Below are 12140 nucleotides of genomic sequence, written 5' to 3'. Positions count from 1 at the left end.
CGACTATAGTGTTGTTTCTTTGTCCATTCTAAACCATGCCAAGAAACGATGTGGTTCATTCCACACCCTATAAGCTAATGACCATAGGGCATTCAAAAGATGATCATTAAAATGTATTGATTATACAAAAATACTATGCTGTAAAAGCATAGTAAAAAGAAGTTTATACTAGATTGCAAAATAGTATATGGACTACTGAGTAGTGATGGTGGCTAGTATCAAAATCTATGATGTCTCTATTCCATATCTTATCATGCTATGGAAAAATTATAACTGCACCAATAATGAGATGAGATTCCAACAAAATAGAAATATTAGTATTTCTTAGGATGAAGTAGTTATGATGATTATCATATTGGAGGAGATGATCATAGGTGCTAACTAGATGATTAGATGACCCTTAAAGCAAGATATGTACTTTCTTACCTCAAAGACTAGATTACCAAGCCATGATGAAGGTATGCTAGAATTGTGTAGAACAACATAAAGCTTGACTACAATGTTGTTTCTTTGGCTTGCATGAAAGTTTGTGCTTGTTTCTTTTGCTTGCATAAAAGTCTTTGCACCAAGTATTAGCTCAATCCATAGAGTATTGATTGTTGTGTTCTAAAAATAAAAAAGAAAAGAAGAAAAGAAGTTGTTGGAGGAGGCAGGAGTTCCAAAACGTAAAAGAGGAAACTATATTGAGATTTAGTGGTTCCAACTATAGGATGTGATTTTTTTTTTTGCTTTTTTAAAGTTTATAATTAATTGTTGTTATGACATCCAAGGAAGGGTTTTAGCTTGGGCCAATCACACACTCGACGAAGATCTCCGCTCGCCCTCAAAACAATTAGTTGTGTATGGAATTCCTTCAAAACAACACATCTAGCTCACTAGTTAAATCTCCCACATCCCCTGCGATTGGTTTCTGGTTCATCTTCCCACTTAGGCATGGCTTTGCCCCTTGGATAGGGGATTTCCCCTATCCTAATGTGTCAATCAAGCAGATTTTGTGGATCCAACCATTTGTTAACATGTCAACTCAATGCCCTTGCATTTTGTATGCTTATTTGTCCATCTAGACCTGTGTAACTGGCATTAGGCCCCTTAAACATATGATGTCAAAATCAGATGTTTCCTATAGATGTGTGGCAAAAATGTGTTGGTCCTGATTACTAGTGTGGCATTTTGGGGATGCAAGCTAGACACAATCCAAAAACCCACACTCATCCTTAAGATACATTATTTAACCCAATAAAGCTCCACATAACAAATGATGTGGTTACCACTTATGCCAATACAAGGATTTAATGGTGACAATAGGAAATTGAAAAACATATTTTATAAAAGAGTTATATGTGTATATGAATTGAATTTAAGCCACCACTTACATGTTTTCTTGCCCCAGCCCATCTATAAGTACCCTTAGACCAGTCTACTATCCCACCCCCCCTCTGGATTTCTCTTCTTTTTTTTTTTGTGAATTCTTGAAAAAGAGAAGTCACATGCCTGTTGTGGAAGTATCGCCATTCTTTTGTAAAATCTTACTTTTCCCCTTCAATGTCTCAATTCTTGGTAATTTTTAGTGCATGCACTATATCAATTGTCTCGTGTGAGTAAAGTGAGTAAACACTATGGCTCATCATTCCAAAAGTAACTCTTACTAGAAACTTTTAGTGTCTCATCAAAACTAGAAGACCTAAACAATTCTTGATAATGTTCAAGATTTTAGATATAAATATTGTGTCTCATCAAGTACAATCTTAGCTTTTGAGACTCAAGTGAAATTGTTTGTGAGTCATTCTTGTGACATGGCACAATCTTTAACATGGATCCAAAATAGGAAGTACATAATTGGAGCATTTTGTTGTAGCCCCAATGTTAAGAGGATGGTCCCAACCAAGATTCAAGCTAGTTAGAAATTCGTGTGCATAAAATGTTACGTTGGTCTACATCTCTAATAGAGTCATTTCCAACATCTAGAATCTAATTAGATGAATCCCTATGGTTAATCATGTCACCAATTCCAACAACATGTACATTTTCACTAAACTTGAATACTTGTATAATTTTTGTCCATCTCTCTCTCTCTCTCTCTCTCTCTCTCTCTCTCTCTCTCTCTCTCTCTCTCTCTCTCTCTCTCTCTCTCTCTCTCTCTCTCTCTCTCTCTCTCTCTCTCTCTCTCTCTCTCTCTCTCTCTCTCTCTCTCTCTCTCACACACACACATATGTATCACCAATGGAAGACATGAAAGAAATTTCATGCTAGCTAAGGTCAAAAGAAGGTTGTGGTTTGGGATGTGCAATACCATCTTCTCCTGCTCCTGATATTGGATTACTAAAGTAGGGTATAGGATAGATGTGAACATGCATAAAGGAGTGTCTCCAACTTACTAGCATGTGTAGCACAGCCCAAACACATGCAAAATATCTTGATAAATGCATGCCCAAGCACATTTTCTTGATGTTTGCACTTTTAAATTTTGACAAATGACCCAATGACTCATTGTTAGTATAGTCTTGATGTTTGCACGTTTAAATTTTCTTGATGTTTGTACTTTTGACTTTCGACAAATAACCTAATGACTCATTGTTAGTATATTCTTATAAAAATTATTATAAAAGTGTAGTGAACTCATTAGTCAATAGGTTTGTCTCTATCAATCTTTGAATGTTTTTCATGGTTTTGACTTCAAGATATTATAAGAAAATAAAACACAAACTGGACATGAATATGAATGGTTCATTTTTTTATTTTGATATGTAAATCCCCAAAACTACCCTCATAAATAGCAAAGTATTAGCACATAAGGATACCCATGAATGCCATCACGAATAGCCTCCCCATGAGTGTCAAAAAATAGCATTTGGGTCTCTTTATCAAGCCTTCCCACCCTTGTTGCCAATTGTAATATCTCCCCCAGTTTTCCCCTCCCACAGTGAATGGGAATAGTGGGGGGGTGGGGGTAGACTGATAAGGTATCAAACCTTTTTTTAAAAAAAGTAACTTTAAAGCTTATCTTTGGTCATATGCCACCTGGCCACCATCGACATCACCAATTTCCTCCTCCCACACGTCACTCCAAGGACCCTCACCGTGATCATTAGCATGATTGTTATCATAATCACATGGGCTCCTCCCTGACCCTCATCAATTGATGCAAGTTTGAGAATTATGGGAATTAGCCATTCGATGGGAATTATGGAACCAAAGCATTGCAACTCTGAGAGAGAGAGAGAGAGAGAGAGAGAGAGAGAGAGAGAGAGAGAGAGAGAGAGAGAGAGAGAGAGAGAGAGAGAGAGAGAGAGAGAGAGAGAGAGAGAGAGAGTGTGTGTGTGTGTGTGTGTGTGTGTGTGTGTGTGTGAAGACACAAGCTCTCAAAAAAGGAATATTGGAAGGACAAACCGTGTAGATGAGCCTTGGAGTTTTGTGGAAGCACTATTGAGGTGGAGAGCTAAAGGATGACATGATGATGTCTCAAACTCAATTGCTTTTTTTTTTAAAACATATGACCTGCAAATTGCAAAGGACCCCTGAGTAGTTGTTACATTTCTACTCCTATTCTGAATAATCCTAAACACGATTGAATGGAAAAGGAAGAAAGTTATTCATGGTCTTAATCCTAAGAGGAAAAGGAAGCGAGGCATTGAATCATTTAGGAAAAAAGCTTGTGATATTGTGGATTGCATTTTCTTTTGTGAAGCATCCAAAGGACATTGTTTTGGTTTGTTGACTTTCTCTTTCTAAGAAAAACTTTGTTGTTTGAAAAGAGATGGTCTTCTTAGTCAAGATATGTTGGTTGATTTTTATGGAATATTCAAAGTAATTGTTTGGATTGATGTTAGGGTAAAGGAATGTTTTCCTAGATGATGATGATAAGACTTTGTTGTGTATTCATAAAAGGTTAAAAGAAAGGATTGCACTAGACCCCCCCCCCCCCCCCCCAAGTCTAGTTGTTGAACCCTACATAAAGGGGATTATTTTTACCAATTTAAAGAATAGACCAAACCCTTGATAGCTAGAGGTCACTCCATGGAGAGGATGTTAGGTATGAGGTGGTAAGGGTGTTAGGGGACTCTAGATAGTAATTTCCTTATACACTTAGTGGAAGAATATTAGAGTGGCAATATGGAGATGTGTGCACAAGAGGGAGAAAAGAGCTCAAGTACAAGAACAAGATCTTGCTCATTAAGTTGCTCAAGGTACAACTAATACACTCTCTCATCTACTGATGAGAGTAACCTTTTTTTGGCCTTGTTTATATAACCTCATTGTGGGCTAGGGTTAGGGTTTCCCCTACCCTTCAATCCATTCACACCTCACCTTCCCTCATGCACCCTTGTTTACATAGGGTTCCCCTACAATACTTCTAACACCCCCCTCCATGCCAAGGTGGCATTGGATTAGATAGCATGTAAATGGTTCCCCCCCCCCCCCCCCCCATCAATGAATCAATTGGATGCCTTCATAAACTAGGCTACATGGAAATACGATACATCAGAGACTTAAAAAAGGCAGTCATCAAATGCTTTGGAGACATATTTGGCCTCCAACTCTTTTGGTACTTTAGGGGAGTTAGGACATTTACTGGTGATATGCCATGTTTGCTTACATTTGTTGCACTTCATCTTGTTTGGATATTTTTTCTAGAAGTTGCTTACAATATGTCCCTTTTTGTTGCAAAGGAACATCTAGTAGAAACACTATGGACTAAGAGTTGATCAGGGTTGCTAAGGTGGATGCTGAGCTAGTGTTGCCTTCCTTTTGATTTATTTTCTCCTCATCCAAACAAGATTGAATTACACCTTCAAATGTAGAATTTGGTTCATTTATTGGGGTAGTGACAAAGGTTGAAATTACTTTCCTTACACCTTTTAAAAGTATTGCAATTGCATCTTCTTTAGTAATCACTAGATCTTGGACCAAAGCTAATTGGGCCATCAGCCCCTTCATGTGGAAAATGAACTTTCTCAAGTCTTCTCCTCGCTTGTATTCCAAGCTAAAGAAAACTATTTTGAGGAAGATTTTGGAGTTCTTTCCTCTTACACTATACAATTTCTCGAGCTCATCTCACTTCTCCTTTGTAGTTGCAAGTTGATCAATGTGGTGGATTAAGGATTCATCCACATGCAACATTATGATGACTTGGGCTCTTTTATCATCTTCGACATCTATAGGGTTGGATGGGTCAATGGATTTGGTCCCTTTGATGAAGGGCATGTTAACCACTCTCCATTATTTTGTATTTCACAAATATTTACCATGGGTAAAAGTATCTCCCATCAAACTTGCAGATTTGAGACTATACATCAACATATGCCATGATAGGAAGGTCTTACCGATTGCACAAGGCAGTGGTAGTGTTTAATCCTTTACAAGGTGGAAAATAAGAGTAGAAGCAAATGAAATGATGTTTAAAACCAAAGTAAATCGCAAGTTGAAAGTAACTAATGTATAATCAACCAAATGACATTAGATGAAAAGATGAAAATGGTCTATATGTTTATATTTGACACATAGCCTTACAATGGTCAAGTAAGATGATGATAGTTAAGCACTTAATGAATGTGCGTAAGGCCTAAAATGTGAGATTAACCAGCAAGCAATGATTAGTAGTGTTTAAAAACACTAATATCCAAGCATAGTGAAATGCTTATGTTGGAGTCTAGTTGAATGTTGGCTTGAGAGTCACCTTCGGGTCAAGAAGCTCTACATATTGAGCCTCTAGATTTACAATGAGCTTGAATCTTGATTAATCGGTGATTAGAATAATATTCATGACTTCAATAAAGAAGAAAACTGAAGAAAACCAAGCTTCAAGCTTTTTGGCTATGGTTACTAAATAGGATAATAGTTAGGGTTTTGCCCACAATGGCCAAGAGAGGAGGAATTTTGGGAAACCCTTTTAGGGTTAGATAGCTTGCTTGGGGGCTAACAAAGCCCCATGGAAGCATGAATGATTTCACCCCTATAGCTTGCGGGAACATAATGAACTCCACGTTGTCGAAAACTACACATTTTCTAGAAAGAATGGTAATTTGAGCTCTTGGGTGTGCAATATCGACCAGAGAGGTGATGAGCAACTATGTTCTGGGCAAAAGAAGAAGTCGCTAGAAGAAAGAAATCCAAGATATGCCCTCCTTTGGCCACACCAGCTCCTCCAAGGTCTACAAGTCCAGGTTGGCTATGGAGGTTAAGGGATATGGTTGAGAAATGAACTTATTATGTGCAGTTAGGTTGGGATATGGATAGGGGAAGCTCAATGGATCAAAGGTGGCTCTGATACCATGTTAGAATATCTAAGTGGAAACATGGAGATGTGTGCACAAGAGGGAAAAGAGAGCTCAAGTACAAGAACAAGATCTTGCTTATTAAGTTGCTCGAGATATAACTGGTATACTCCCTTTGGCCATGTTTATATAGCCTCAATGTGGGCTAGGGTTAGGATTTCCCCTGCCCTTCAGTCCATTCACACCTCACCTTCCCTCATGCATCCTTGTTTACATAGGGTTTCCATGCTATACTTCTAACACTTATCAAAACTGTCTAACCCCTACTTGACCTCGGATGATATTCTTAGGTATTCTAATACTAGTTAAGGGTAGAATCTTGGTGGGATTGAGCCTTTGGGTTGTTACTTTTGTATGGAAGGAAAGAGAAATTGTAATACTACTATATGGACGGGACAAGAAATCATTATAAGAAGATGAATAACGGAATTATTTGGAACTGCTTGACAAATGATTGTTTTATCTTACTTGAGTGTTGTGATATAAATTACATGAACGAGCCCAATAATTTAAAAGGCTAGTTAAGGCAGTTTTCTTTACATAGCAAAATAAATGTGTTACGTTCATTAAATAACAAAAGCACACCATTGAGGAAAGTAGGAGGGTGGAACCGTCGTTAGGTTCACCCTACGGATGGGTAATCTTGATGAGTCAAGAGTTTTCCTTCAAGGTGATAGAGTTAAGAAAATGCCAAATGCTTGGCTACCTAGTGTGCCATCTTAGACCCCAACCAATGTTGTTTTAGGGAATTGGACACCAACCCATTGTGTTGTCCACCAAATCCTAAATTTGAACATGCTAGAGCATTTTATATATCTTAGTTTTCCAATGCTACCTTTTCCATCTCCATGTCAAAGTAGAAGAGGGACATTTGGATATACATGCAAACATTGTTGATGTAATGTCAAACAAGGACACATACTAAAAAGTTTTAGGTATTGGATCTTAATGCAGTAGTTATCATGGTGCATGAAGGATGTGAAGTGAAATGATGGAGCTAATGTTGACGAGGGATGCCAAATCTCATCTCATCAACAATGTCATGAGTAATGATATTGAAGGGTGCCTAGGGGGTTTTGGTGGGAAGACAATAGGAGAAGGTGTGGCCACAAAGGTTGCCCACTTGACAAGGGGGTGAGAGAGTCCAAAGCCTAGCCCTACAATGTCCATTGCAGCTAGCGCAATGTGCTTGAATCTTATGTTGTGGCTATCCACTATTGCTACTACATTTTTTAACATTTTCCAAAAAGAAAAAGAGAAGGCATGGGCAACTTGCAATAGTGGACCCCACCAAAGAGGGACTAAGAGAGAGGGGGAGATAGATGTATTGTTGGGGGGGGGGGGGGGGGGGGGGGGGGGTTGTTTAATGAGCCAATCGTGTTTCTTTTTCTAAAAAGAAAAAGAGGCTTTGAAAACATCATAAGGATGAGACATAGGATTAGTTTTAAGTTTGTAAAATTTGTCAATTATAAGATAATGTAGATTTTTAAAAATGGTTTAACACAGGATTCATATGCTAAACTTTCATTTTTCAAAATCCTTTAACCAATAGTTTGTATAGTATCAAGTCCATCTAGTGATGGAGAGTAGGATTGTAATGCAAGCTAAGAAGTACTTGTGTAGGTTTTGGCCTCATTTTGAGGGAGAAAATGTAGCAATAGTTACTCAACAACTTGTTGATTAGCTGCTATCAATGGGCTAACGGAGTTAACAAACTTAAAAAAACATGGCATAAACTAAATATATGTATATATGGAGTTGAGATTTTTTTGATTTACGAGCTCATCTATTCCATATTTAGTAGGTTTAAATGTGGTTATCAAAGGAGAAACATAAAGTAGCCACCTTTAGTATTTCTTGAATTGCAAAATCATGCAAAGATGAAAGAGGAACAACAAAATTTCCATCTTTGTTAAGATAAAACATGAAAAGTTTAACTTTTCATAATTTAAATGAAATAAAGTGTTACAAGAGCAAAAAGTTGAGCCCAAAACGAGGGTCAAGAGCCCAAACTCTTGAGCCTTCATGACAATGAGGATTGTGAAAATTGTTGTACTTTCTCCCGTAACTCATTCACTTTTGCTCCAATGATCTTGTAGATAATTTGCCCTCTTTGAAAGAATAAAAAAGTAGGTTGCACTTCCACCCCTAATTGTCTTATAAAAGGCTGTGACATAAAAGTATGTTAGTTTTAGCAAAACATTGATAACGGAGATCATGATCTTAGCAAGCAGAAAGAAATACTATTGTAGACTATCCTTAAAAATCTTAGTTGTAAGAAAAACAATTTGCCCATGATTAGAACAAAAATGGTCAATGATTAACCTATCTTGCAAGGTAGTATTCTATTAGGTGAGTCAATTAGTGCCATACCTAGAGTTGCATCTGGAAGTGCATGTATACAAATTCTTTTATATATGTTGCAATTACCTCAAAGATACAAAGAAAAGCGCCCTAGAAGATTGTATATAAGGAGTCTATGCATAGGGGCTCAAACATACACTATGTAAATAGTTTCCTAGTAGTTAATGCTTGACGGATTCTCTCTTCTAAGCTACTTCCTATTTGGATTCTAGCTAATGGAACAAAACATCTTTGCTTATTACATGTACTTGTGTTGTATTGGGCACTTGGGTTACGTCTTGCAATATTGTTCAGCAATGAGCTTCCTCTTTTAGCATATTCGTGTTTTGTTTAGGTGTTTGATGACTAGGGAGAAACTTTTCTACATTGCAAAATCAGATGTGTCGAATGAAGTCTCATGAGGTAAAGCTATTATAAGGCTCTCGAAAGGAAATAGTTTTTATTATTTTAATTTAAGTTCATGATCAATGAATTCAACTCATTTCTTTCATGCCATTCAGATTGCCATTATTCATGAATGAAGATCACTTACTTGCTTCGTGCAATCTTGCACCTTTACAAATAGGACGTGGGGATAGAGTATGGATAGCTTGAAGAAGGTCGGCGCCACCCTTCTCCATGGCCCACACCAATCGCTTTGGAAGCATGCAATAAGCTGCATCATGAGCAAAGCAAGAACAATCAGCTCTCTTAATAGAATTATATTAATTTTTGTAGAATATGCCCATCATCATTAATGGTAATCGTTCTAATAATCACATGTAAGTATCTCTTGCTTAATAGTGCTAATTTTGCTCCATGAGACCATCAAATTGATATTGTAATGAACTAAACCATCAAATAAATCATGCAAAACAATATCAGCTTTATCATAGTGAGAGAGAGAAAGAGAGAGATTAATCTACCAATCGATTCTGGGCTTCTAGATGCATGTAGTGCCATTCATTCTCGTCGTGAACTCTCTTGACTAGACCCTCATCTTCTTCCTCTGATTCTTTCATCTTCTTAAAGCAGCCATTGCTCTGATCATTACCTGCAGCAACATTTGGATATTGCTCCTCCTGATGATCCCCATTATCATTATTTTTCTGCTCTAGGGTTTTCTTAGGGGCGCGAGTCGGTGCCATTCAAGGCAGCAATGAATCAGAGCGCTTTTTATTAATCTATTTTCTTGATCACAATCCTTATAAACGTATTGTACCGCACCCTAATCACCCTTAACTGCTCCAATTTCGAACCTTTAGATGCTCCTGCCCAAAACACACAAATCAAGCATACATAATTATATAAGTAAGACCCTTATAGGATTTGCTAAACTGATCCTTTTATCATTCATAATGGCATAATACTCCATGGCAACATTTGAAACCATTGGCAGGCAATGGCACAATCATGGCACCAATTGAACTCATGATTTGCGTCATAGTGTTACTAAAATAGCATAATTCATAGTAATGTTAAGTTCGTGAAATTTGCGTTGGTATTTGAAGTAGATATATGGTGATGTGGCATCATGTCTTTCAACTACATGGTAAGGTGAGCTGTGCAAGGAGGTCAAGCACACCCACCTCCCCGACAGTTCTTCATTTCTTCATCTATATTATACAATGTACAGGATGCTTTTATTACTAAATTATTCATTGCACCAACATCTATTTGTCGTACACTGACTACAGATGATGCGAGAGCAGCCGTGTGGCATATGACAATGAAGGGACTTAAGTGAGGTAAGGCACCAGGGATGTCTAACTGTCATTTGTGTGAATGTTCTGGAACTCAGCTGATGAGTTTGTTCGTCTCTGAACGGATAGCTTCTGTTTTGTGAGCAAGTACTCGCTGATCAGCTTAGATTGGTCAGCTAACTGTATTAAGTGGCCATTTAGACATTGGGCTGAACTGCTTTAAATGGCCAGTTATGCTATTATCCTTATCAAGCTCAATCAGGGCAAAGCATTGCCTTTTCATTGGGAGTGACAGACGCATTTTGTGAAGAGCCAGTTATGCGGGAATCTGGAAAATCGCGCAGCTGTGATTGGCGACAGATAGTTTTACAGCTTGAAGTTTGTTGTGTACAATGACTTTTCAGTTCTAAAGATGGCTGAGAATCCGGCCTGTGGAAAGCTCAAGAGTGAAAAGTCTCTAGTATACATTGGAAGTGCAGGACTGATCCTATTCATGGAGATATTGGAATGGCATCTTTGGCATTGGAAAGCTCAAAAGTCTCTATACTTTGGAACTGCAGGACTGATCCTATTCATGGAATTATCGGAATGGCATCTTTGGCAATATTGGACTCCGACTCCGAAACAATAGGCTCTCGAAACAATTAGATGCTCCAGGTAATTAGTTCCTATTTAGTCATCTCTCTGTCTTCGAAAAAATTCCGAGTTTTGTAAACCGTAATCCCTCTCCAAAAATCAAACAAGCCATGGCCGATGTTGTCTGATAGTCCATGGTAATGATACATAAGCAACATCCTGCCGGCCATGCAGGATAACAAGCTTTAAACAGGAAAAAAACAAATTTAACACTGAGAAGATGTTAACAGTGGAGGCCACCGGGAAAGGCTGATTGTACAACGTTAAAGCTTTCTGAGCAGGAAACATTTGAAGCTCTGTTGGAATGCACAAAGGAAGGCCCTTGATTCTCATGCCTTGTTTATATATTTTCACAGTGATCCCTGTGCGTGCAAATGGTAAAAGACCTGTAACTGCAACGCAAAAGAATGTACCGGCCGCCAGAATGCAGATCACAATGCTGGTATGTTCGTTGAAGCATCCGCGATCCTCGTGAGTCGGTTGTTGGCCGTCGGTTCTGTCATCCAGAAGCCGTATCATCATGCACGTGCAATGAAGAAGTGAAAACAATGGCAGAGAGAGCAGTATTGTACTTTTGTTTTTGTCTTTAGAAATTAGATTCTTACTGAAGGCAGCAGAGGATGGCTGCAAGAGAAACCAGATCAGCTAGCCTGGTGAAGACGAGGCAATGGCGACCTTGTAGCCTGTGCATCAAACACGCGACATCCCGTGTTCTATGAAGACGCCTTCGAGGCTTCCATCGTTAAGTCAGTAGTGTCTCGTGCTCTCTCTCTCTCGCTCTCTCTCTCTCTCTCAAAACCGGGCCCAGTAGCTTTCTGCAAAACCACCAAACGGTAAAAGATAAGAAAAAAAAATTCAAAGAAAACGCAGCTAGAAAGCAGGTGCTTTTTCCTGGGCGTCCCAAATAGAGGAGTGAGCAGGACGGGTGAATTAGAATTTACAGGATAATGAACGAGGGCTAACAACAAATGTATGTGTGTGTGTGGACTTTTTTTTTAAATGCGTATAATATTAAGCAAGTAAAATAAGTAACTACATACATCATCAATTAGATGCCACTTGGCACTAGGTCATATCCCTCAGCTTCTTATGGAAAAGCTTAAAGATCCAATGCTTGGATCTAAGGACATCCAACACAGCCAAAAACTCAATCTTCAGTACATGAATGGCACGATCAAGCTTGATC

The 12140-nt window shown here is 38.3% G+C and overlaps 1 protein-coding gene across 2 annotated transcripts; it reads right to left on the bottom strand.

The window, feature by feature from the left end:
* Positions 1-8263: 8263 nt before the first annotated feature.
* LOC148035537 (thioredoxin H1-like) lies at positions 8264-11728 on the bottom strand. Of its 2 annotated transcripts, XM_087678974.1 has the most exons (5): positions 11560-11728; positions 11368-11450; positions 9542-9886; positions 9169-9291; positions 8264-8439 (listed from the first exon to the last, which is right to left on the bottom strand). In XM_087678974.1, exons 3-5 carry the CDS (start codon positions 9761-9763, stop codon positions 8296-8298), a joined length of 489 nt encoding a protein of 162 aa, XP_087535100.1. In that variant the 5' UTR covers positions 9764-9886; positions 11368-11450; positions 11560-11728; the 3' UTR covers positions 8264-8295. The 2 variants fall into 2 exon arrangements, with proteins under 2 accessions (XP_087535100.1, XP_087535102.1); XM_087678976.1 differs by lacking the exon at positions 9542-9886.
* Between the last annotated feature and the right edge of the window lie 412 nt (positions 11729-12140).

This window comes from Lygodium microphyllum, chromosome 5 (assembly GCF_053477565.2).
Source record: "Lygodium microphyllum isolate KBCC chromosome 5, Lygodium_microphyllum_v1.1.10, whole genome shotgun sequence".
NCBI classification, from domain to species: Eukaryota; Viridiplantae; Streptophyta; class Polypodiopsida; order Schizaeales; family Lygodiaceae; genus Lygodium; species Lygodium microphyllum.
The sequence above is the reverse complement of the archived record's forward strand: the minus strand, read 5'-3'. Positions and strand labels throughout refer to the sequence as shown.